We start from the raw sequence: 27,795 nt of genomic DNA, 5'->3' as shown, positions 1-27,795 counted from the left end.
CTCCTGAGCCCGGCACCCGCTTTTTCTACCTGAACTCGCAGCTGCAGGCTGCGATTGGCCTGTTCCAACTTGCGCTGCCTGAGTTCCATCTCTTTCGAGTGCTGCTGCTCTTTCTGCAGCTTCCGGATGTAATCCACCGAGGCTTTGAGGATGGTTCCTTTGTTCCAGCGCATCTCCCTAGGAAGGAGGGGGAAGAGGAGCTAGTCACCTGGGCAAGCAAGGCCCGTGCATTCCAATACATGCATACGCGCTAATAAGAATTGCCGGGCCAAGGTCGGGTTGAGTCCAGCATCCTGCTTCCAACAGCAGGACAGCCAGATGCCCCTGGGCACTCGCAAGCAGGGCACCGAAAGGATGGCAGCCCTAGAATCTGCAGCCCTAGTTATCATGGCTAGTGGACCTCCCACAAAATGTTGCTGTGTGTACATGGCTGGCTGGCAGGCTCCCTACCAGGATGCTCCATTCCTTCCTTCCTTCCTTCTCTCCCCCTGCCAGTCAGTCAGTTTCCATGACCACTGGGCATGCCAAGTCCTCATTGGGTTGTTTTCTGAGAGTTTCCTTTCCCTGCCACCCAAGGGATTTTATCCTAAAGATTTTGGAGCTTCTGCAACTTTGGGGTTGCACCAAGCCTACTGACACCTCCCCACTTCTATGTGGACGGTATCATTCTGGCTACACAGGGAGAGGCATTCAGAGAATGAATCCTTCATGAGTATACAGACATATATACAATACTGTATATTCTACTCGGCACTGTATACACTGGTAAGATATACAGGTGAAACTCGAAAAATTAGAATATCGTGGAAAAGTCCATTTATGTAAGCAATTGTTTTCATTAGCTACTGGATAGACTCATGACATGCAAAGCGAGATATGTCAAGCCTTTGTTATAATTGTGATGATTATGGCGTCCAGCTGATGAAAACCCCAAAGTTGAAATTATTAATTTGGGGTTCTGTATTATTAATTTGGGGTTCAGCTGTATGCCATAATCATCACAAATAAAGGCTTGACATATCTCGCTTTGCATGTCATGAGTCTATCTCATATTAGTTTCACCTTTTAAGTTGAATTACTGAAAGAAATGAACCTTTCCACAATATTCTAATTTTTAGAGTTTCACCTGTAGCTCAAAGGACAAAAAAATAAATAAATCCTGCCACCCAAACAGGCAAACTACCGGTATCAGTACTGTAGACACATTTAGAATACAACAGCAGTTAGATGGTGGGTCACTGCACTGCCACCAGCCTGATGCACCCCACCCCCCCGATATTTTGGATTACAACTCCCATCTGCCCCAGTGAACACAGCTCATGGGAATTGTAGCCCAATACTTCCAGAGGGTGCCAGGTTGGCAGAGGGTGGCCTACACTTGCAGGCTTCTCAAGGGAGGGGAACTCAGAGCCTTCCTCCACGCACACACACACACCCCACCCAACAGGCCTTTATCTCACAGTGCTGAGCAGTTGTCATTCATCTACTATACTTACGGATCATTCGATTTGGGGATGAGAGTCCCCAGCTCTTTGATACGGTCGTTGATATTGAACCGCCGCCGCCGCTCAACTGCCAAGAGGGAGAGAAACGTAAGTGGCACTAGATATAATTAAAGCATAACTACTCGTGTTATCTTTATTAGTTTAAGAAAATAACAAAAAAAAACCTCAGTTCCATAGCACTTTCCAGAAAGCAAAGCGTTTTGCCATTTGATCATCTCATTTAACCCCACAACAGCCCTATAAGGTAGGCTAGGCAGAGAATGCCTTGCCCAAAGTCAGCCAGATATTTCTGCCTGGTACACCTCCAAACCTCAAACTATACCTTACTGGCATGAGCCCTGGATTCAGGGCTGGGGGTATGCTGAAATGCCACACAAGCAGAGAACCAAGTGGAACTGGGCACCAGATTCAGCTTCCCAAGGGTCTCAGGTTTCTTTACAGAGAAAACCCAGGCTTCCAGCCCTTGTGGTTGTAAAGATAGGTTTGTAAGCATGTAGGCAGTACCGCGGGTGAAGTCTCACATGACAGGCAGGCTGCTCAATAGTATTTCCAGTAGCCAGGAATTCAGTGACCTGAGTAGCTTCTTGTTCATCCCCATCAACATGTGAAGGAGAAGCTGCCCGAAAAGGCTTAATTTCCATAATTTATAAAGGCTGCAAGAATCCAGCGCCTTTTTGCCACAGAAGCTGGGGGATCTGGGTGCAGGATTTTGCTCCTATTGTTGTTCCAGTACCACACAGGGTGCTTTTTTCCTCAGTGCTTGTGCAAAATATAGGCTTATACATGGTCACAAATGCAGCTCAGCTACAGGACCCAAATGGTGTGGGGTTGTTGTTGTTGTTGTTCAGTCGTTCAGTCGTGTCCGACTCTTCGTGACCCCATGGACCAGAGCACGCCAGGCACGCCTATCCTTCACTGCCTCTCGCAGTTTGGCCAAACTCATGTTAGTAGCTTCGAGAACACTGTCCAACCTTCTCATCCTCTGTCGTCCCCTTCTCCTTGTGCCCTCCACCTTTCCCAACACCAGGGTCTTTTCCAGGGAGTCTTCTCTTCTCATGAGGTGGCCAAAGTACTGGAGCCTCAACTTCAGGATCTGTCCTTCTAGTGAGCACTCAGGGCTGATTTCTTTGAGAATGGATAGGTTTGATCTTCTTGCAGTCCATGGGACATCCAGAGTCTCCTCCTCCTGGGTGACCTTGGGCTAGTCACACTTCTCTGAAGTCTCTCAGCCCCACTCACCTCACAGAGTGTTTGTTGTGGGGGAGGAAGGGAAAGGAGAATGTTAGCCGCTTTGAGACTCCTTCGGGTAGTGAAAAGCGGGATATCAAATCCAAACTCTTCTTCTTCTTCTTCTTCTCCAGCACCATAATTCAAAAGCATCAATTCTTCGGCAATCAGCCTTCTTTATGGTCCAGCTCTCACTTCCGTACATTACTACTGGGAAAACCATAGCTTTAACTATACGGAACTTTGTCGGCAAGGTGATGTCTTTGCTTTTTAAGATGCTGTCTAGGTTTGTCATTGCTTTTCTCCCAAGAAGCAGGCGTCTTCTAATTTCGTGACTGCTGTCACCATCTGCAGTGATCGTGGAACCCAAGAAAGTGAAATCTCTCACTGCCTCCATTTCTTCCCCTTCTATTTGCCAGGAGGTGATGGGACCAGTGGCCATGATCTTAGTTTTTTTGATGTTGAGCTTCAGACCATATTTTGCACTCTCCCTCATTAAAAGGTTCTTTAATTCCTCCTCACTTTCTGCCATCAAGGTAGTATCATCAGCATATCTGAGGTTGTTGATATTTTTTCCAGCAATCACACAAAATGTTTGGGTAAATGCAGTGGGGAGAGAGTGAAGTTACACTGGCTGCCAGCAAACCAGATGAGTCAGCCAATCCTGTTCTTAACCCATCAGATTATCCTCTGTTAACTGGCTCAGCCAGTTTGCACACTCTTACCTGATCACTTGCACCTTTACTTCCTCTCCCAACACTGGTTTGAGTGGTGTCAACCAACCATCCCTCATTCCCCGCCCCCGCCCCTTTTGGATCAATCCAACAAGACCAACCAGTTTAGCATCCAAACCTCCAAACATACACCTTGGTTAACACTGCCACAAATTTCCTCTCACCTATTATTGTTTTAAAGCAATGAGCAACACACAAAATTTAAATATGCATTCAAGTTTGGTAGGTTAAAATGCATCAGTGGACCAAAGACATTTGAGTAACTAACACCCCAAAACACTAGTGTACTGCAGAGGTCAACAAACTTTTTCAGCAGGGGGCTGGTCCACAGACCTTGTGGAGGGCCGGAATATATATGGGGGGGGGGATGATGAATGAATTCCTATGCCCCACAAATAACCCAGAAATGCATTTTAAATAAAAGGACACATTCTACTCATGTAAAAACACCAGGCAGGCCCCACAAATAACCCAGAGGTGCATTTTAAATAAAAGGATACATTCTACTCATGTAAAAAACACTCTGATTCCCACACCATCCGCAGGCCAGATTGAGAAGGCGATTGGGCCGGATCCAGCCCCCGGGCCTTAGTCTGCCTACCCATGGTGTACAGTATCAACTCTAGCTTAGCCCCAAAATTCTATCCTCCTAGGACAGCTCAGCTGATAGAGCATGAGTCTCTAAATCTCAGGATTGCTGGCCAAAAAGATTCCTCCTGCATTGCAGGGGGTTGAGCTAAATGACCCTTGTGGTCCCTTCCAACTCTACAGTTCTATGATTCTATGGCAACTCCCCTCACCTCTGAACACTGGCCATGCTGGCTGGTGATGAGACTGATCCTGTGTCGGAGACCCTGGGGGAGCTGCCGTCAATCAAAGCAGACAATGAAAACTGTCTTAGTTGACATAAGGGCACTTTCTATCCACCTACCAGCTCCCCGCCCCCTGCAAGTATGCAATGCTTAGGTTTTGAAATCACAGATAGATAACTAAATGCTCTCTTGCCATCACCAAGGTATCCAGCACTCCTTATCCTCAGAGCAGGCCCACTGAAATTTGTAGACATGAATAACGGGTCCATTAATTTCAGTAGCACTTACTGTATTTTTCGCTCCATAGGGCGCACCGGACCATAGGACGCACCTCGTTTTTAGAGGAGGAAACAAGGAAAAAAACTATTTTTCTGGTTTTCCTCTTCTAAAAGCCCTGCTTTTTTTGAGGATCAGCTAAAAGTTTTGCAGCTTTTTTTGCAAAGGGGGAAAAGCAAAGAGGAAAAGCTCTGTTTTTATGGGTTTTACTCACAGTTTTACTCACATTTCTGCAGCTTCTAAAGGAAAGGGAGCCTTTTCTACAGTTTCCAGACAGATAATCTAATCAGCCAGTCACATGTCGCTGGGGAAACAAACAACCTAGCACATTCAACAATGGAGGGTGGGGCTGAAAGGGAGCTGGAGACTCTTATCTCTCTCCCGATCTCTTGCTGAGCAGCTGCTGAGCGGGGTCCTTCCAACACTCCCTTTTCTCTTCGTAAAATAAAAAGCATGATCCTCTCTTGGCCCCTGGGCAATTCAGCTCCAGGGACCACCATTCGCTCCATAAGACGCACAGATATTTCCCCTTACTTTTCAGGAGGAAAAAAGTGCATCTTATGGAGCGAAAAACACGGTAAGTGGGACACAACGCAATATCACTTTAAACATTTTTAAGATGACGTTTTCACCAATAAAGGGTACTCACTCAGATTATGGTTGTCTTTCTTCTGCCTTTCCTTCAGGAATGCTTTAGCTTCATTTTCTGCTGAGGAAGACACATAAGCCACAAAAATGATGGTCAGGAATGACTCTGAAGTTGCTACCCCTTCCCAGCTGTACAGAGTCTTACTTCTGCTGAGCCCTGGTGGTTTGGAATGCAAGAACCCCCAGTACCTGACATCTCTCTCTTGATATTGGGCAGGTCAGCTGGGCAGGAGTTGCTCACTGTCACAGCTGGCTCCATCATTCCTGGGTTGTTGTACACATCCAGGAGGTTTCCAGAGACTGGCAGCTGCACATAATCACAGGAAGAGCTCAACTTACTTTCACATGGATAAGACTGACCCAAGTGAGAAGTGGGCAAGGCCTCCAGGCCACACGGCAGTGCCCCTGACACCACCTGGGCAGCTCTCTGCTCTTCAGTGTATTGCAATTGTAAGCTGGCTCCAGATCCCTTTTTGGGATTTGGTTAAAACAAGATATACGCTACTGCGATTAACAAAAGAGAAATTTATTCAGCAACAGCATGCTCTCATTTTTATCAGAGCTGCTGACGAAAGCAGAAGCTGAAAAGTTTCTCCGCATAAGTAAGATTTATTAACTTCCACCCATTAATGCAACAGAGGAGATTAAATCAATGAACTGTTTTTTAAAATAAAATAATAATAATAATAATAATAATAATAATACGTTGACAGCCCTATAAGTTGTGCTAGCTATGGCTGGAAGTTCCAATCCATTTTAAATTCCAGTTCCCCCCCACAATCACGCCTCTGCTGAGAACCCACAAAAAAGGCTACTCACAGTGCTGGGCATCTGTAGGCCTCCGTAGTTAAGGATTTCATCATTGTAGCTGGATTCCAGGCTGATGATTTCATCAATGACATCGTCAATCTAATTTTTAAAAGGGAAGCAGTTAAACCTGAGATAAGAGACCTTAATCAGAAGTCTTTAAAAAAGCAAGGAGGGAGGGACAAACGAAAGGTAATTGAGGTAGAGTTTTACTCACCTCTTTCTCAGAACTGGAGCCAATGTTCAGCATAGCCATGGGGCTGTTGGGGGCACTGCCAGGGCCCCCCGCCACTCCCGGCTGCTTAGCCAAACCATGTTGGGGCTCAGGAGCAGAGGCAGCCTGTGGGGAGCAGGTGGGGGCCCCCGGGCTTGTCCCAGCTACAGTCTGCGTTGCCATCTTGCTGCCCATGGCAGTGGAGAGGTACTGCTTCACCTGCTGCCTCTGCGCCTGTTGGATGTGATACTTGGTGGGGTTCTCCAGGTGGGTCTGGACCTAAGCTCAGAGGTGAGAAGAGAAGGGACATTAGCCACAGGAAAGAGAACGCCAGCCAGCCAGAACTCAAGCAACTGAAGCCCAACCTCTGCACTTACGAGGGAGAAGGGTTAATTTCGAAGAATAAGGAGCAACTGCAGGGGCAGCCTATGTGCTTGCCAGATGTTTTGGACTATCCCTGCCTTAGAGCATGCTGCCGGCTCTTCCATGGGATCCTTCTGTCCATCCCTTGAGCTGGGCTGAGCTCAACGGGATAAGGAGAGTTATACTCCAAAGCATCACAAGGTGCACCATGTTGATAGCAATCCCCAAAGAGCACCTCAGCTGGGTTGAGACCCTAGAAATAGTCACACTCAACACCAATCGTAAAAGACATAGATCAGGGGTCAGCAACCTTTTTCAGCAGGGGGCCGGTCCACCGTTCAACAGACCATGTGGTGGGCCAGACTATAGAACGAATTCCTATGCCCCACAAATAACCCAGAGATGCATTTTAAATAAAAGGACACATTCTACTCATGTAAAAACACGCTGATTCCTGGACCATCTGTGGGCCGGATTGAGAAGACGATTGGGCCGCATCCGGCCCCCAGGCCTTAGGTTGGTGACCCCTGACATCGATTGTCTAAACCAGGGGTAGGCAAACTAAGGCCCGGGGGCCGGATGCGGCCCAATCGCCTTCTCAATCCGGCACGCAGACATTCCGGGAATCAGCGTGTTTTTACATGAGTAGAATGTGTGCTTTTATTTAAAATGCATCTCTGGGTTATTTGTGGGGCCTGCCTGGTATTTTTAAATGAGTAGAATGTGTGCTTTTATTTAAAATGCATCTCTGGGATATTTGTGGGGCATAGGAATTCGTTCATTTTTTTCTTCAAAATATAGTCCAGCCCACCACATGATCTGAGAAGAAGAAGAAGAAGAAGAAGAAGAAGAAGAAGAAGAAGAAGAAGAGTTTGGATTTGATATCCCGCTTTTCACTACCCGAAGGAGTCTCAAAGCGGCTAACATTCTCCTTTCCCTTCCTCCCCCACAACAAACACTCTGTGAGGTGAGTGGGGCTGAGAGACTTCAGAGAAGTGTGACTAGCCCAAAGTCACCCAGCAGCTGCATGTGGAGGAGCGGAGACGCGAACCCGGTTCCCCAGATAACGAGTCTACCACTCTTAACCATTACACCACACTGGCTCTCTGAGGGATGGTGGACCGGCCCACGGCTGAAAAAGGTTGCTGACCCCTGGTCTAAACCAGTAATTCTTAAAACTGAGCAACATCAGCATCAGCAGAACGAGCCTAGCCTGGAGTAACAACTGCTGGACATGGACGCAGTCACAAGTAAACGCCCGTGTCAGCGGAATGCAACTTGGTTATGTTATCTTGGTCCTCAAGCAGACGTGAGCTCTCCAAATAAAAGACGGGATGGAAATGTTTCGAAAGAAATAATGCATTTGAAGGGAATCAAAGAGGCCAGATCAAGCCTCTTCACGTCACGGGGCAGAACCACTGACCCACCAAGCCCACCAGCTGTGCTGATGAGAGCTGCACTCCAAAACATCTGGAGAAACACCACATTGGGGAAAGCTGACCAGGCTTCTTCCCATACTGATCTACCTAAACCAGAGGCCACCAATGTCATGCCACTGGGCATGGTGCCCGTGAAGCCTCTGAGACCCCCTTCCCCATGTTCACTACCTCCCCAGCGGTGAGAATTGCTACTTTTTTCTCCCTTAAAATGTACACGGAGCTTAAGGAGGAAGTTGAAAGAGAGACGCTCTTTCCCACTTCCGTTTTTCGCCTCTATTGCGCTTTTCAAGGCTCAGATTTCACTGGATCTGATTTTTGGGGAAAGCATTTGCATGTGTGGGGGGGGTGCACTTTCTCTTTGTTTCTCTGGGTGGTGGCTGATCCAGGGGAAGGGAGAGAGGAGTGACTGGAGAGGGTGGCACCTACTGAAAAGTTCAAATGTACCCACGGACCTAAAAAGGTCAATGAATCCTGACCTCAATGTTACCACAAGCACGCAGCAGAAAGACGCTTCAATGACGACTTACACCAGCCAGCTCAAGTTGTGTTTGAAAGCCATCAACAAATTTCACGGCCATCTTGCACTTTCCCCTGTTACAATGTTGTAGCATCCCACCCCCCAAAGAAGGAAATGCCCCCACCACTAGGCCACCCAGCCCTCCTCCTGCCACACAGTCCCTCCGGGCAAGATCAGAGCCGACGGCCATCCCTCCTGGGACTTCCTCTCTCCTTCCGACTCACCTTCAGTACCTCCACAGGAACCTGGGCAGGGGCAGGGCGAGCGAGGGGGCTCATGGAAATGGCAGGCGTGGAAGGCGCAGGGGGCGCCGGAGTGAACTGCGCCGCCTGCTGCTGCTCCCGGCGCTCTTGTTCTTGCGTCTGCGCCCGCATCAGCTGCTGCCGGAGAAGCACGCGGGACGACATGGCGGGACCCTGAGCTGGGGCACTCGGAGGGCTGCCGGAACAGAGGAAGGAGAGAGACACACACAGAGAGAGAGAGAGAGAACATTCAGCAGCCATCAAGGAAATCTCACTACATAGCCAGGGTTATGCAGACTCCTGAAATGAAACTAGTGACAAGATTCCCTGCCCTGGACGCAACCTGGACGCAGAACAAAACAGGCAGTCAAAAGCTGATGTTACTAACGGAACCTTAGATCAAACACATTAGAGAACTATTTTTTAAAAATGTATAAAATTGGGACGTCAGCCTCAAGAGATAGAACAGAAATAAAAATTTACTGAACAGGAGAATTTAATGTCGGGTGTCAATAGAACATTTAATGCTGAGATTCTAATCCGTTTGAGTGTACATCTTTACCACATGACAGTTCCGTGAGTTGGTAAAGTTCTTTTAAAAGAAAAAAATTGTTTTCTACGTTCAGAGTTCTGCACTGGATTCAGTTAAATGTTAAATATTTATCCCTATCGCCATCTTGTGTCTCTAAAAAGTTGAAAAAAAATAAATGGAGGCCACAGGTGCGGGGGGGGGGGGAGTTGATGTTACTGAATTTCATTTGGATAAACATTAAATTATGCAAGGTTTCCTTTTTAAAAATATGGAACAAAAATACATTTCCCCTTCAAGTTCAGGCATGGGGAACGTGTGGCCCACCAGATTTGCTGAACTGCAACTCCCATCAGCTCTTGGAATCATGGCAAATGGCCAGGGTTGATGGGAGTTGTAGTCCAGCAACTTCTGGAGGGACGCAAGTTCCCCACATCTGCTCATGATCTTTTTCATGAGGAACACAGAGGGTATAAACAAGAGATTCAGGCCTGTAATAAAACATTAAGTTCTTCAAAAACGTTATCCCCAAAGCGTGCCCCTGTAGAACATTCCCAACATAGTTGGCAATGTGTTCCTTTGCTTGCCCTACGCTTCCAGCAAGAGCGGGACACTGTTTTGGATATGGAGGAGAGTTTCTCCAGTGTGTAAAGGTAAAGGGTAAAGAGACCCCTGACAATTAAGTCCAGTCGCGAACGACTCTGGGGTTGCGGCACTCATCTCGCTTTAAAGGCTGAGGGAGCCGGCATTTGTCCGCTTCCGCAGACAGTTTTTTCCGGGTCACATGGCCAGCATGACTAAGCCGCTTCTGGCGAAACCAGAGCAGCGCACAGAAACGCCGTTTACCTTCCCGCCAGAGTGGTACCTATTTATTTACTTGCACTGTGTGCTTTCGAACTGCTAGGGGGGCAGGAGCAGGGACCGAGCAACAGGAGCTCACCCTGTCGCGGAGATTCGAACCGCCGACCTTTCGATCGCCAATCCCAAGCGGCACAGTGGTTTAACCCACTGCGCCACCCACGTCCCGTTTCTCCAGTGTGTAATGCCATCTAAAAACCATTTGATGCACTGCTTCTTTGACCTGGGCAGTGCCGTTTCCCAAAGATTGTTCCCTACAGCGTCACCATGGAAAACATTCTCCCAACAATCTGTCCAACCTTGCAAATCCTCTCTCCCCGTTGTTATTAATTGCTTACAGGTAGCCTTGAAACCTGCCCTCTAGCACTGATGTCATGGGCAGAACTCAGCCCTCAGCTTAAGGGGGATCTCCCCTCCTACTGCTTGCACAGAAGGAACGGCTGGAGGGGGGGGCAGTGTTGAATTCCACATTGTCAATCAACACTAATTCCACTCTTTGGCAGGCTTTAAATAATCACACAAGATTCTTTAGATAAAGAATATTGTGTAAAATTCTAACATTTGGGCCATTCCATTGTCACGGGTGGGACACTTTGACCATGTTTTTTGGTATTCACACATGTGTAACAATGTAAATATACATAAAAATTAACAACCAAAATTTAAACTATGTTCTTAATAAGATGTTGAACATTTTACTAATTTTTTATTATTTTTATGGATATTTTTTGACAATTTTATTAAATGTTAAAAGTGTAGTCACGGGTGGGACAAAAAAAGGACATGGAGCTTGAGATAAGTTTGATTTATGGAAAAACTCAGTGAGTTGGGAGGTGAATCAATGATAAACTCAGCATATCTATTTAAATCAATGTTTATTGGTTACAACTATGCAATCAGGAATTAAGTTTAAGAAATTTAACGATACAAAATTAAGGAAAAAATGCTGTCACGGGTGGGACAATCATCAGAAAACTTTTAACTTGAACACTTCTGTGAAGACTACGTGGGTGGACTTTTGAAAAGAAGGTCCATAAAATAAACTTCTTTTGTCTTTAGGTTTTAAAAAAATGGTTAGACTGCACGTTTGGAATCTTCCTTACCAAAGTCCAGCGCTCATCTAGCATTCTTATCAGGCTCATTTTTCATGGAATGGCCCATTTGCAAGAATATTATTTGTGTGAATTTGTAAAATCAAAATAGAAAATTCTTTCCAGTAGCACCTTAGAGACCAACTGAGTTTGTTCTTGGTATGAGCTTTCGTGGCACACGAAAGCTCATACCAAGAACAAACTCAGTTGGTCTCTAAGGTGCTACTGGAAAGAATTTTCTATTTTGTTTCGACTATGGCAGACCAACACGGCTACCCACCTGTATTTGTAAAATCATTTTTTTAAAAAAAAGACCGATTCCAACTCAGCTTTGTTTCTCATGGCTTGCTCCTATAGAGCTACTCTTCCAGTAAACGTCAAGGAAATACACAAATATTTGACTTTCCAGAGACATCTGAAGGCAGCCCTGTATCAGGCAGGTTTTACTGTTTGTCGTTTTATTGTGTTTTTAATATTTTGTTGGGAGCCGCCCAGATTGGCTGGGGCAACCCAAATCAGATGGGCGGCACATAAATAATAAAATTATTGTTTTTTATTATTATAATTTCAGATTTCAACAAAGTCTAGACTAGAACCTCCAGATACTTTTTATATGCCCCGGCATTCCTTTATGACCTTTGTATCAGAACCATCATTTTCAAGACAACCCTCGTCACAAGCGTAGACAGATTTGGAACTGGACTTGATGATCTGATAAAGTTGATAATCTTTACTTGGACTTTGTTATTTTAACTCATGTGCAACTACTCATTCTATATGCCTATTTTATTATATTTTTGTTTTTCATCTTTTTGCCTGTTATAATTGTTCTCTCTCATACACATTATAAAATGAAATAATAAAACGCTTTACAAATAAAATAAAATAAAATAAAATAAAATAAAATAAAATAAAATAAAATAAAGATCACAAAGTCTATTTTCTTTCCAGCCTACAAAATACCAAGGCCTGTCTTCATTTCTGTTTTTTAAAAAGAGGAGGTGGTAAATAAGATATGTGAGTGGAGACTGAACAAGTGTCAGGCGTTTCATTCTAGCTTCAAAAACTACACAGACAATTTATAACAATGGGCTTTGTGTTATTGATTTTATTTATTTATTGGACTTATTACCTGCCCTTGAACCAAGAAGTTCCCGAAGCAGCTGACAACATTTTCATTACAAAAGCAACAAATCAAACAAAACATAGAAACTTGTAAAACTTGTCATGAACCCGCAACCCAGCAGAAGGGACTATAAATCATTTCTATAAATCAGTCACCTCCACAGACCCGAACGAAAAAGTACATCTTGACTTGATGGTGACCTATTGACATGGGGAACCACCGTACGTCCAGTGGGGAGGAGTTCCACATCCAGAGTGCTGCAACAGAGACGACCCTGAGCACAGAGGTTGATGAGGTCCATTCAGCCCGGACCCTGAGGTCCAGCTCCGAGGGCCTTCTGGCAGTTCCCTCACTGCGAGAAGTGAGGTTACAGGGAACCAGGCAGAGGGTCTTCTCGGCGGTGGCGCCCACCCTGTGGAACACCCTCCCATCAGATGTCAAGGGAAACTATCTGACTTTTAGAAGACATCTGAAAGCAGCCCTGCTTAGGCAAGTTTTTAAAGTTTAATGCTGTATTGTGTTTTTAATATTCGGTTAGGAGCCGCCCAGAGTGGCTGGGAAACCCAGCCAGGTGGGCAGGGTATAAATATGTTGTTGTTGTTGTTGTTGTTGTTGTTATAAATATAAAACAAGCAAGACCCCCACAGAACTTAGCATAGCCTTTGGCAACCTTTGCTGTGCTGACTGGGGCTGATGGGAGCTGCAAGTCCAAAACATCTGGAAGGCCCCAAAGTTGTCAAAGGCTAGACTAGAGACACAACACTGGGCTAGAGGAATAAGCAGGTCACCTTTGCAGGGAAATTCCATTAACTATCCATACAGTAACAAAATAAATGAAGAAGCTTGGCTGCTTTGATCATTGTGCCGGGAGTATGTCCTCATCTGTAACAGGGACTAAGTACAATACTACATAACTGCAGCTGATCGTAGCATCCTTAAAATCAGGGCTTCAATAAATAATAATAATTTATTATTTATACCCCGCCCATCTGGCTGGGGGAGAGAGGAAGGAACATTTTCAGGCCCCCTTGGATGTGAGGAAGAAACTCAAAGATATGTGGTCAATTTCTGCTGAATAATTAGCCACAAGAACAGCAGATCCCTGTGTTCTTGTGGCTTGTTCCTGTATCTCCACTCACCGGTGGAGATAGGCCTGCACACCTAATCTCCATGCATTGTTTTCTTTCCCTTCTCTGCCACCAACAACTCTGAATCTCTCTCTCTCTTTAAGCAGCCCTTGCCTACATCCTGCAAGGAAGAGGTTGTAAAAAAAAAAATGGTCTACTGGTTTTTTAAAAAAAAAAAACACAAAAAAGCAGTTGAAAAACTGTGGCATACCCTCACCCTCACCCTCCAACTCGAAATGTAATCCAAACACAGATGACTTCATCACCTCTTGCAAATCTTCCCTTCTCTCTATTGTCTCCATTCTGTTTAAATGTAGATTATTACGGAGCCAGCTCAGCCCAGAGCTTCCATTGACCAACACATTGCTTGGATCCCCCCAATTGCTTCCAGTGGTTTGAGACCTGCAGGCGCTGCCTGGTTTTTTTAAATGTAGATTATTACCTTGCTCAGGGCATGGAGCCATCTGTTGCTCCAAAGCAAGGATGGGGGACCTGTGGACCCCCAGGCAGGGCCAGCCCACCCATGAGGCAAGGTGAAGCGACTGCCTCAGGTGGCAGAATACACAGGGGCAGCAGATCCGGCCTCCAAGGAATGCCCTGCCTGCTGCTGCTACTTCTCATGTGATATTTAAGAATTGGTGCCTGGGTTTGCTTCCCTTCCACTCCCTTTTTTCCTTGTGCGCTGTGGTTTTTTTAGACTGTAAGCCTGTGGCCATGGACAGTCTTGTTTTAACTGACAAGCCTCTCTCAGAAAGCCTGCTTGGCTGGAGAGCAGCGTACAAATGCTCCAGAATACATAAATGTGATAAATGGGCCACAGGTTAATTGGTCCTAGGAACAAGCTTAGAAACCTAGGAAGCTAGACTGTTGGTCCATCTAGCTCAGGGGTCAGCAAACTTTTTCAGCAGGGGGGGCAGTCCACTGTCCTTCAGACCTTGCAGGGGGCCAGACTATATTTTGAAAAAAAATATGAACGAATTCCTATGCCCCACAAATAACCCAGAGATGCATTTTAAATAAAAGCACACATTCTGCTCATGTAAAAACACGCTGATTCCCGGGCCGTCTGTGGGCCACATTTAGAAGGCGATTGGGCCGCATCCGGCCCCTGGGCCTTAGTTTGGGGACGCCTGATCTAGCTCATTATTGTCTGCACTGACTGCAAACAGCTTTCGAGGGTTTCAGACATTAATAGATTATTGTATTTTAACATTCTGTTGGAAGCCGCCCGGAGTGGCTGAGGAAACTCAGCCAGATGGGCGGGGTACAAATAAATTATTATTATTATTATTATTATTATTATTATTATTATTATTATTATTATTATTATTATTATTATTCCTGGCTCCACCTGGAGATGCCAGGGACTGATGTGGGACCTTCTGCATGCAAAACTGGTGCCCTACCTCTGATCTACTTGCCCTTCCCAGTATGGCTCAGAGGAGGAGTGTTCCTGCAGAGAAATCAGATCAGGAAAGCCAGTTGCAGATCTTGTGCTCTGAGGAGTTGGATGCAGGAGATAGCAATGGGTTGACAGAGAAGGGGAATTTCCCCCATCTTGTTTGCTTCCCTCCCCACTGTTTGCATTGCATCAGAGGGCTGCCTGCCTCACTAAGTCCAAAGGTGTACATGAGTCAGAGAACAACAGCCAGCTTCTACAGTCAGTGCCTACCAAACCCAGTCCAATCCCCGACTTTGGAGCGGGTCCTCCTGGACATAGAAGAGGGCAGAATGGGGGCAGAACAGGGCAGGGTGGAACCAACACAGCTGATGCACACAGAGGCCGGGAATGGAAACCCCATGCAGAATGGTCACCACCTTAAAAACAATCAAACCCAGAAGCCTTCCTTTGGGAATTATAGGGACAGAACTACCCACACTGAATAAAAATATATTCATGTATGCGACTACAGCGGCAAGAATGCTACTTGCCAAAAAATGGAAAGAAGAAGAAGTCCTAGTGAAAGAAGAATGGATACAAAAACCTATGGAATATGCAGAAATGGCAAAAAAATAAGAAATCAAGATAACTTTTTATAAAAGAATGGAAATATTTATATTTACAAATAAACTGTAAACAGATAAGAACATTGGCAGGATTGTTGCAATAACCTGGAGTTTTATAAGGGTATATATTTAAAGTAGATGAATAAATGAGTAAGTTAAGTTAATTTGGAATATGCAGAAAATATAAAAAAATAAATTTAAGGAAACGCAGAAAGAGAGGGAAGGAAGTTGAGTTTTGAAATGTTAAAATGGCTGTAAAATTATTGAAATGTATAAAACTGAAAATAAATAATAATGCTGTAGTAATAGTAGTAGTAGCAGTAACAGTAGTAGTAGTAACAGTAATAGTAATAGTAGTAGTAGTAGAATGTTTACCATCTGTACACCATGCTCAGCAAGACGTTTGTACAGAGAGACTCATAAAGGAACAGAGGGCAGGGGGGCAGGATAGGAACCTCAGGGAGAAAGTATAAGTCCATAATGCCAGGCCACCAAGGGAAAAGGGTGTCCTCATGCGTGCAAGGAAATATCCAGGTTACAAATCCCTCACTACTGTTCCCAAGAACTATTTGGGGCCTTTATGAAAATCCAGCGTTTACCACGCTACACTGGAGAAAATGCCCAAGCGGTATGAATTTAACTTCTGTTTCAAATAAGGAAGCTTCTTTCTAGGTCTCCTGAGCAAGGACAAAAATATCTAGCTGCGTCGGCAGAAGTCTCGGGCATTTCCTAAACATATGCATGCCCCTATACAGTGTGACGCGGGTGGCGCTGTGGTCTAAACCACAGAGCCTAGGGCTTGCCGATCACAAGGTCGGCGGTTCGAATCCCCGTGACAGGGTAAGCTCCCGTTGCTCGGTCCCTGCTCCTGCCAACCTAGCAGTTTGAAAGCACGTCAAATTGCAAGTAGATAAATAGGTACCGCTCCGGTGGGAAGGTAAACGGCGTTTCCGTGCGCTACTCTGGTTTTGCCAGAAGCGGCTTAGTCATGCTGGCCACATGACCCGGAATCTGTAAGCCGGCTCCATCGGCCTACAGAGAGAGATGAGCACCGCAACCCCAGAGTCGGCCACGACTGGACCTAATGGTCAGAAGTCCCTTTACCTATACAGTGATACCTTGGTTTTCAAATGCCTTGATTCTCAAATGCCGAAAACCTGGAAGTAAGTGTTCCAGTTTTTGACCGGTTTTCGGAAGCCAAATGTCCGATGTGGCTGTCAACTATTGTTTCCGGGGAACCTGCACCAATCAGAAGCTTTGCCTTGGTTTTCGAACATTCTGGAAGTCAAACACTTCCAGAACTGATTAAGTTTGGAGCTTTTGTTTTTGATATTTAATTTGCATTTTTGTTTTTGAGGCTTTTTTGGTTAATTTGTTTTTGTGACTGTGTGGAACCCAGTTCAGCTACTGATTGATTGATTGATTGATTGTGTGACTGCGGAAATGGATAAAAGCCTCCCATCAAACAATGACTACCATCAGTGCAGGTAAGGAAAAAAAAGTCTTTTAATTTTTATCATCTACAATACTGTCTTATTTATTTTATAGTACAGTACATTGATTATTGCTTTCATTTTATGGATCTCGTTAGATAGTAAAATTCATGTGAAATTGCTGTTTTAGGGGTTGTTTTTTCAATGTCTGGAACGGATTAATCTGTTTTGCATTACTTTCCATGGGAGAGTGCACCTTAGTTCTGGAACGCTTTGGTTTTGGAACGGACTTCTGGAATGGATTAAGTTTGAGAACCAAGGCACCACTGTATTAGAATCTTCAGCAAGGGCAGCAATTCTGTCCGGAGACTGCATCGCTGCCAAGGGATGTGGGCAAGTTAAAGAGAAACCATGGCTTAGCCTGACCTCATGCCATCTTGCCTCTCTTCCTCTCCCTAGGATGCTGCAGTCCTTAAACGAGCCACCATGCTGCTCTAAGGATCATAGAATCATAGAGTTGGAAGAGACCACAAGGGCCATCCATTCCAACCCCCTGCCAAGCAGGAAACACCATCAAAGCATTCCTGACAGATGGCTGTCAAGCCTCTGCTTAAAGACCTCCAAAGAAGGAGACTCCACCACACTCCTTGGCAGCAAATTCCACTGTCAAACAGCTCTCACTGTCAGGAAGTTCTTCCTAATGTTTAGGTGAAATCTTACTTCTTGTAGTTTGAATCCATTGCCCCATGTCTGCTTCTCTGGAGCAGCAGAAAACAACCTTTCTCCCTCCTCTATATGACATCCTTTTATATATTTGAACATGGCTATCATATCACCCCTTAACCTTCTCTTCTCCAGGCTAAACATACCCAGCTCCCTAAGCCGTTCCTCATAAGGCATCGTTTCCAGGCCTTTGACCATTTTGGTTGCCCTCCTCTGGACACGTTCCAGCTTGTCAGTATCCTTCTTGAACTGTGGTGCCCAGAACTGACCAGGTGAGGTCTGACCAGAGCAGAATACAGTGGTACTATTACTTCCCTTGATCTAGATGCTATACTCCTATTGATGCAGCACAGAATTGCATTGGCTTTTTTAGCTGCTGCATCACACTGTTGACTCATCAATGCCAATGATCATCAATGCCAAAGCAATGGAAGCACCTACACATCCTTCTGCCCCAGGGAGGGGCAGCAGAAGCACTGCAAGGATCCAAACGTGAGGAAACATGTGGGAAAGGATGGTCCGTCATTGTTTCCCTTACAGGTAGGTAGCCGTGTTGGTCTGCCATAGTCAAAACAAAATAAAAAATAAAAAAATTCCTTCCAGTAGCACCTGGGAGACCAACTAAGTTTGTTCTTGGTATGAGCTTTCGTGTGCATGCACACTTCTATTTCAGTGTATCTGAAGAAGTGTGCGTGCACACGAAAGCTCATACCAAGAACAAACTTAGTTGGTCTCCCAGGTGCTACTGGAAGGAATTTTTTTATTTTTTATTTTGTTTTGTTTCCCTTGTTCACTTGCGCAACAGCAGCAGATCAAGCAAATCATCCCGACAGACTTCAAGGTGATATTGGGGTATTCGGAAAGTCCTCCCCTTCTCTCCCCCTCGCAGACCAGAGGGCCTACCCTCACGCTTACAAGACGGTTCCAAGATGGCTGCCCTCTGGCTCCTTACCTGACTCCAATGGGCTGGCTCTTCAGTTCGTAGAAGCTGTCACTGCTCAGCGAGAGGATATTCTCCAGGTCAATGTCAGCTACGATCCCAGACTCAGGAAGGAGGGAGTTGAAGCTGCTGGGAGAAAATACAAAGGACGCGGAGTCAGAAAGGCGAGTTCTCTTTGAACTGCAAGGGCTGTTATCTCGGACAACAGGCTGAGACACAGCCCCCAACTAAGCCTCTCTCTCCACACAGCAGAAAACATGCATTTAACCAGCTTTGCTGAGTAGGCCAACTGTGCCCTTTTCTGGAGACTTCAGACTTGGCCATGGCCGTTCACAATCTTCACAGTGGACTCCTGAAACATGCTCTACACGGGACTGACATGACGAAACATTCCTAACATTCAACAGGTGCAGAAATGCCACTACTGGACTTCTACCTGGGCCAGGTCAGTCAGAGCATATTATTCCAGTCTTGCCCAATCTGCACTGATTGACTATTCATTTCCAGGTTTAAGTTAGGGCACTGTTTGTATCTGGAAAGCTGCATCTTAAACGTACAAAACAAAATAAAATAAAATAAAAATTCCTTCCAGTAGCACCTTAGAGACCAACTAAGTTAGTTCTTGGTATGAGCTTTCGTGTGCATGCATGTATCTGAAGAAGTGTGCATGCACACGAAAGCTCATACCAAGAACAAACTTAGTTGGTCTCTTAAGGTGCTACTGGAAGGAATTTTTTTATTTTTTATTTTGTTTTGACTATGGCAGACCAACACGGCTACCTACCTGTATCTTTAAAGTACGTTAGGGGCGGCCTTCTCCTACTATCCTCATCCCACTCACACCCACTTTGTGTCAATGCCAGTGGTCTGCTCTGTGTGTTCCTCACAGACAGAAGTACAGCAAATATCCAGAAACAGCAGGGGCGCAGGGTCATGGAATCATAGAATTATAGAGTTGGAAGGGACCAGGGGGTCATCTAGCCCAACCCCCCCTGCAATGCAGGGTCTTTTCAGTTGTGGCTCCAGACAGAGAGTGTTTTTGGATGCCCTGGCAAACATGGCTTTTCAGAGAGCTCTCTACTGCTGCTGCAATGGACATATGTCTTTTTATTTCCTGCACTCTCGCTGTTTGTTTTGAGAGCTGACAACTATTGTTCAAATTGTTCATCTTCAGTCTTGGTAGCAAATTTAGAACTTTTGAGGAAGAAAGCCAGATTTCTTGTAGTAACAACTGTTCATGTAGCAGACGGGTGTTCTCCCAAACTGGTGCACCAAAGATGTTCTGGACTACAACTCCCCTCATCCCTGATCCTTGGCCTTGCCTGCTGGGGCTGATGGGAGTTGTAGTCCAAAACAACCGGAATGTACCGGGTTGGGGTTGGGGAAAAGACTATTGTAAGTATACCAACACTTGCAGTTTCTCTCGACTTCCTTGATGCCATCTTTTACCGCATGTTGCCCACCAGTCTGCAGTTTAAGCTCAGGTTCCTCCCTTAAATCTCTGTAGAGTACAGCTTAGTCCTGTTTCACACAGCAAGGCTGAACCAATGGGAATGTGGAATGTACACACCTAAGTCTGCGTGGCATATGACAGCAGCCACAAGGGACAGTGGCACAGAGATCACCTCCCCAAACCAGCTTTGTTGCAATTTATCAAGATGAGGCTGGAGCAGACGAGGGAGCAGGGCTGTGTGGGCATAACAGAAAGTGGAATGGTTGTGTCAGTGTGTTTGTATGGCCACAGCCCCACGGCTACCTGCCCTGCTCCAGCTCTGCCCAGTGAAGCTGGCGTTGGGAAGGTATCTCCACAAGCTTTGCCCCACCACCCAGGCCCCTCCCGGTGCTGTGGGGGTTAGAATGCTGAACAAGGACTCGGGAGACCCAGGTTCAAATCCCCACTCGGCTGTGAAGCTCACAAAAACAGAAAAGGCTTCCTCTTCCGGTGTGCCAAATATCAGGAAGCGAAAGAGACTTTCACGGCTACAGACTGTACAGAATGTCATAATAAAAAGAAAGCAGTATTGGGGCTGAACTTGGGGGAAAGGAGTGAGAATCCCACCCACAGAACTAAGAAACATGGGCTTGTTGGGCCATTCCATGAAAAATGCACCTGATAAGAATGCTAGATGAGCGCTGGACTTTGGTGAGGAAGATTCCAAACGTGCAGTCTAAACATTTTTTTTAAAGCTAAAGACAAAAGAAGTTTAGTTTATGGACCTTCTTTTCAAAAGTCCACCCACGTAGTCTTCACAGAAGTGTTCAAGTTAAAAGTTTTCTGATGATTGTCCCACCCGTGACAGCATTTTTTTCCTTAATTTTGTATCGTTAAATTTCTTAATTTCTGATTGCATAGTTGTAACCAATAAACATTGATTTAAACAGATATGCTGAGTTTATCATTGATTCACCTCCCAACTCACAGAGTTTTTCCATAAATCAAACTTATCTCAAGCTTCATGTCCTTTTTTTGTCCCACCCGTGACAATACTTTAACATTTAATAAAATTGTCAAAATTATCCATTAAAATAATAAAAATTAGTAAAATGTTCAGTATCTTATTAAAAACACAGTTTAAATTTTGGTTGTTAATTTTTATGTATATTTACATTGTTACACATGTGTGAATACCAAAAAACATGGTCCAAGTGTCCCACCCGTGACAATGGAATGGCCCTGTTGTGTTTGCAAACTCAGATACAGGGTTAGACCTGGCCTCTCCCAGCCACCTTGTCCCATCTTCCTAACAGGCCTGCTTTTCTTCTACTCTAGCAGGGTAACAGCTCCCCTAAAAAATACCAATGGTGTATTTTAACATTAAAAATTATCCACAGTGTTTCCAGCAATAACCTCTGGCCTTTTAATAAAGGACATTCCAGGTGTTCAAAAGAACATCCATGTACAGTACCTGAATCCTTGCAACACCCCTGCAGTGTTGGTCAGTAGTATCATCCCTACATTTGGGGGGGGGGAGAGAGCTGAAGGTGGAGCTGTCTGCCTCAAACCAGCATCTTGTCCTCACAAACGTCACCCAGACGCCCCTGAGAAGGCTGTAATCAGGACCTGAGCTCAACAACATTTGTGATTCCTGGCAACTGGTATTCAGAGACGGAACATCGCCATTATTCATGGCTAATAGCCATTGATAGCATTCTCCTTCATAGAACCGCAGAACTGTAGAGAGGGAAGGGACCCCATGGGTCATCTAGTCCAACCCCCCCCCTGCAATGCAGCGATGGGTGTCGTCTTCATTCAAAGCTTCTAGCTTAAAGCTTTGGAGTTTGTGGCAAAGGACAAGATTTCAACCAGGGACTTCTTGGTTCCGCCTCGTCATCCCTCGGCATCTATTTGTATTTTAATCTGTTATTTTAAATTGATCGTTTTTATGTTTTTTGTTGTGATTTTAATTGATGTTAGCCGCCCTGAGCCCGGTTCTCTGGCTGGGAAGGGCGGGGTATAAATAAAATTATTATTATTATTATTATTATTATTATTATTATTATTATTATTACTCCTTGTGGGATGCATGTACATGGCTGAACACCACAGTAACTGAGACGTGTGGAAGACGGTTACACCCATAGTGGTAACAACAGGAATCCTATGGCACCTTTTAATTCACAGGTAGTGCAAAATGCAGCAGCCCGTTGGTTGACTGGGGCCAGCAGTATGGAGTATAATACAGTGGTACCTCAGTTTAAGAACAGTCCTTTTTACGAACGAATCGGTTTACGAACTCTGCAAAACCGCAAGTAGTGACCCGGTTTGTGAACTTTACCTTGGTCTAAGAACGGAATCTGAACGGTGGAAGGGCACTGGCGGCGGGAGGCTTCATTAGGAAAAGTGTGCCTCAGTTTAAGACCAGTTCCGGTTTAAGAAAGGACTTCCAGAATGGATTAAGTTTGCAAACCGAGGTACCACTGTATATCATGCCAGTTTTGAAACAGTTACTCTGGGCTACCAGTCAGTTTCTCGGTTCAATCAGAAGCGCTGGTTCTCACCTACAAAAGCCATAAAGAGCTTGGGACAAGGGTATCTAAATGACCACCTGTTCCCACATGATGGTACCTACATATTGAAAAATCGCCTCAAAGGCCCCACTTCAGGTTTGCAAGTCAGACAGGCTGTGTTCTAGGATACTCCCCCCCCCAAGCTTTTCCTTTCCGAATGCCGACCATGCTCAGTCCTCAATGGGCTGTTTAAGATTTTCCCTCTGTGAAGATTTTCTGTACTTATGGGGTTCCCATTAGCCTACAAACCAAATCTCAACCTTTTCATATTTACAGTGGTACCTCTGGTTACGAACTTAATTCGTTCCGGCGATCCATTCTTAACCTGAAACCGTTCTTAACCTGAGGTAACACTTTAGCTAATGGGGCCTCCCGCTTCTGCCGCGCCACCAGTGCGCAATTTTTGTTCTCATCCTGAGGTAAAGTTCTTAACCCGAGGTACTACTTCTGGGTTAGCGGAGTCTGTAACCCGAAGTGTTTGTAACCCGAGGTACCACTGTACTTCAAAACAGTAAACTAGAGGAGTCTGGTAACTCCGTTCAATGTACACCAAGCTTGGCACAGATATGGAGTTGGCTTGCTTCCTAGGTTCCTCCTCAGTTTATAAATTCCTATTCCAACACTAACATTGTTGTCCATAATGCATCTGATAGGACAGGGACTGTGAGCATATCCATAGCCTAAAGCACACCCAACACTGTAGTTTGTTAAGGGTGCTGGGAATTGTAGCTTGTGTGGAAAACTACAGTTCCCAGGACTCTGTGGGATAAGCCAAGTGCTTTGAATGTGTGTTGGATGGGCTTTCAATGCACAGTGGACACTCGGGTTGCGAATGTGATCTGTGCGGGAGGCGCATTCACAACCCGCAGCGTTCACAACCCGTGACGCAATTCAGTACTTCTGCGCATGTGCAAAGCGCAATTTAGCGCTTCTGCACATGCGCCGAAACCCGGAAGTAACCCGTTCCAGTACTTCCGGGTTCGGCACATTCATATCCGGGTTCGGCGCCTCAGTTTGCAGAGTGCCTAATTCAACCCCCCTGCCTTATACCTTGAAGATCTGGTGCCAGCACAGACAATACTGAGCTGAATGGATCCATGTTCTAACTCTACATAAGGCAGGTTCTGATGCTCTAATAAGGATGTGGGCCCACATCGCAATGCAAGTATCAGTCTTTTTAACATTTATTAGCCGGTCTTCAGCCTTGGCTCTGAGAGCTGCACACAATGTAGACTGCCAAATACAATAAAAACAACAAACTGCAGCAGTAGATTAAAAGTCTGGGTTGTTTGGTCTATAATGTCACTCCTGAGAGCACTATATAAACATTGAAGTATTCTTATTTACAAGTAGAAGTACTACTTGTAAAACTGCTAGTCACAGACCACATACAAGGAATGAACTGCCTCAACTACACAAATAATTTCAACCATATATATTTACTGGCAGCTTCTGCTTAATACACATGCAACCTGCATCAACACAGAGAACCACAGGCCATGTTCCTATGAACACACCCTGCCAACCTTCTGGACCAATATGCAAACGACCCACAGCATTACCTCCATCTTACCCACTTGTGACAAGAACACTATTTCTTTTCACCCCCTCCCATCAATATATATGCATCTCAAGCACAATGTCAAAAGCGTTTGCACTCCTGGAATAAAATGATCTGTACCTGGTCTGCGTAAGTAGCCTCAAAAGTTCATCCCACTTAGATTGGGGGTGAGGGAGGAGAGAGAACTGGTACAGTATAGCATAAAATCTGGGGAAGAAGAACCTTCAGGTGCCGTTGTACCAGTGTTAGAAACTCACGATATATGCAGGTAAAACTCGAAAAATTAGAATATCGTGGGAAAGTCCATTTATGTAAGCAATTGTTTTCATTAGCTACTGGAGTTTAATATATGAGATAGACTCATGACATGCAAAGCGAGATATGTCAAGCCTTTGTTTGTTATAATTGTGATGATTATGGCGTACAGCTGATGAAAACCCCAAAGTTGAAATTGTGAATTTGGGGTTCTCATCAGCTGTACGCCATAATCATCACAATTATAACAAACAAAGGCTTGGCATATCTCGCTTTGCATGTCATGAGTCTATCTCATATATTAGTTTCACCTTTTAAGTTGAATTACTGAAAGAAATGAACCTTTCCACTATATTCTAATTTTTCGAGTTTCACCTGTGAGCTAATCACCAAATGTCTCTTTAAACCTAGGTTACAGTCGCCATAACAGAATATCTAGGTGCTTGGGGGGGTGAGATTTATTATTATTATTATTCATTTAATTTCTATTGTTTTGTACTTTTAAGGAAAAAAATATCAAAGTGGTTTACAACACGTTAAAACATCAAATAAAACAAGACAGAATAAAACAAATTCAAGCTTCAAGGAAAACATTTCAAATCCTTCTCTAAGGGACATTTGGCTTTCCCCATATTTATTTACCGGTACCTACTTTATTTTATAGCACTGCCCCATAGCAGAAGTACTCTAGGAAGCCAGGGTGGTGTAGTGGTTAGAGTGTCAGACTAGGATCTGGGAGATCAGGGTTCAAATCCCCACTCAGACATGAAGCTCACTAGGTGACCGTGGGCCAGTCAGTCTCACAGTGTTGTTTTGGGGTTTAACTGAGGAGGGGAGTGAACCATGTACTCCATGGAGAAAAAGGTGGGATATGAATGCTTAAGAAAGTTGGAGGGGGCAGCCAGATGGAGATGTCAGTCGCCAACCTGGCATCCAGAGATCTCCATGTGGGCACAACTGGACCCGTGCCAGTCACAAAATGTGCCTGGGGGATTTCAAAAACAGTGCTGTTCTCTCATTAGACCCAGCCAACATGGCCAATGGTCAGACCCAGTCGGGGTGTAGTCCAACACCATCTAAAGGGCCACAGACTTGCCCTCCCTAGTGTAGTGGTTGAGAAGCACATGAGCTGAGAGATGGGCTTCACCAGTTCAAGATCTGAGCTCAGCCATGAAACCACCAGACCTTCGATGAATCAAAAAACCTTGCTTTTTCCTCTAGGACTAACTGCAGTCGTTAAGGGTCATCAACAGGTTTTCCACACCCATCAGCCAATCACCCATTCCCACCACCCTTCTGAGTCATACCCCTCCTCACTCTCTCACTATATATAAGAATACCAGGAAGAAACTTAGTTGGTCTCTAAGGTGCTACTGGAAGGATTTTTTTATTTTGTTTCGACTAATTAGTACTTTCAACCACAAGTTCCTGTCTGCAGTACTGAAGGAATAATACTGTCTCCATCCCATAGGATTGTTGCTTACAGCAATAAAGATTTTTCAATATATACAGCACCATCAGTGTACTGAATATGTGAAGCACTCTCCGCACCTGAATTCGCTATACAGTATAAATAAATATCAGCTATTATTAGAGCTAATTAGCTAATCAGCTAATCAGCTTGATCAATCAGTTAGAAGTACTTTGATTAAAAACATGCCCCCTAAAGAGGAGCAGGGTTTTTCCATTTTAAAAGGGGGGGGGATGATTCTCTATTTAAAATTCTAGACCCCACAGTGGCCAGGAGATTTACTCCCCAGGAAGTGCCTATAGGATTGCACCCCTGAAGCATTGATACCACATTCCAAACCAACATAGAAGCCATTACTCCAGACAACACACTATTTCTGTCTCCCTAGTCTTATATATCCACAGTCACTACCATGCCGTTCCAAAACAACCCTTCCACAATTCCCCTTGTGCAGCATTCACACAAGACATAGCTCAAGTTGCTGTTCTTCTATCTATGACGTACATTCTAGATCTGTGGGGTAAGTGCAAAAGCATTTGAACAGCAACATAAAGGAAATCCTTATGGTTATCCGCACCGCAAATGTTGGACTGCAATCAATTTATGAAAAAAATAAAATAAAATAAAATCCTTCCAGTAGCACCTTAAGATACCAACTAAGTTTGTTCTTGGTATGAGCTCTCGTGTGCATGCACACTTCTTCAGATACATGCATGCACACGAAAGCTTATACCAAGAACAAACTTAGTTGGTCTCTAAGGTGCTACTGGAAAGATTTTATTTTTTTTTACTATGGCAGACCAACACGGCTACCTACCTGTAACTGGAACTATGGAAGGCATCAATTTATGAGCACACTAGACAATCCAGCAGCAACAAAACTCTTAACCTGATTTGAAAACCTGCGACCTGGGATTGCCCCCTCCATTTCAATAACCGGTAGAACTTTGCTTTTGATTAAGTGTGTGGGTGGATCAGCCATGCAACTTTTGGGCAAATATATTCACAATTCACTTTAGCCAATATCAGCAATTAGGGATGCAAGCTGTCAGTGGAAGATTCATCAACTACAGCTGTTGCAGTGTTTATTTTTACAGCAATAAACACTGCTGTTACCAAAGAATTGGGGGGGGGGAATAGAATAGAAGGCAGCTTGTGCTCACAATGAATGGTGGTGGTTGTTTTTTCCATCTAAAGTTGTAACAAGAGCAGCCTTCCTGAACCTGATGCCCTACAGAAGATGTTGGACTCCAACTCCCATCAGCCCCAGTCAGCACAGCCAATAGTCAAGGAATATGGGAGTTGTAAGCCTACAACATCTGGCAATCACTCGGCTGAGAAAGGCTATTGTACGTCCACTTCAGACTTCCTTCAATATATATCCCCAACACTGCCACAAACAACACCATCTATGATAAGGTTTGGTAATATGTACATCAAACTTACCAACCAAACAACTTGTTAAAAAGCTGGTAATTAATCAACTAAAATTCTTTAATCAGCTGACAGCATTTATTCAGCACCCTAAACAATTCATCTAAATCGGTGTTTCCCAAACTTGGGTCTCCAGCTGTTTTTGGACTACAACTCCCATCATTCCTAGCTAGCAAGACCAGTGGTCAGGGATGATGGGAATTGTAGTGCAAAAAAAGCTGGCAACCAAAGTTTGCAAAACGCTGATTAACATTATTTCTGTGCGCTCCCGCAAAGGTCAGTATTATTAGCGCCATATGGCAGGCGGGAGGCAAGCACACCAATCCTATAAATATCTACTCGGAGGTAAGTCCCAGTGAGTTCAGTGGCACTTCCAGATTGTGTTGGGTGCTGCAAAGCTGCAATCCTATGCCTTGCTTCTCGAACGGCTTAGTTGTCGAACAAATTG

The 27,795-nt window shown here is 44.8% G+C and overlaps 1 protein-coding gene across 1 annotated transcript in view; it reads right to left on the bottom strand.

Annotated features, from left to right (window-relative positions):
* TFE3 (transcription factor binding to IGHM enhancer 3) overlaps positions 1-27,795 on the bottom strand; it is a 35,240-nt gene that overhangs the window by 1,398 nt on the left and 6,047 nt on the right. Inside the window, 8 exon segments of the mRNA XM_033173000.1 lie at positions 30-177; positions 1,497-1,572; positions 5,204-5,260; positions 5,392-5,509; positions 6,022-6,111; positions 6,227-6,502; positions 8,767-8,980; positions 18,631-18,744. Coding sequence (XP_033028891.1) covers positions 30-177; positions 1,497-1,572; positions 5,204-5,260; positions 5,392-5,509; positions 6,022-6,111; positions 6,227-6,502; positions 8,767-8,980; positions 18,631-18,744 — 1,093 coding nt within the window.

Source organism: Lacerta agilis, chromosome 16 (assembly GCF_009819535.1).
Source record: "Lacerta agilis isolate rLacAgi1 chromosome 16, rLacAgi1.pri, whole genome shotgun sequence".
Classification (NCBI taxonomy): Eukaryota; Metazoa; Chordata; class Lepidosauria; order Squamata; family Lacertidae; genus Lacerta; species Lacerta agilis.
The sequence above is the reverse complement of the archived record's forward strand: the minus strand, read 5'-3'. Positions and strand labels throughout refer to the sequence as shown.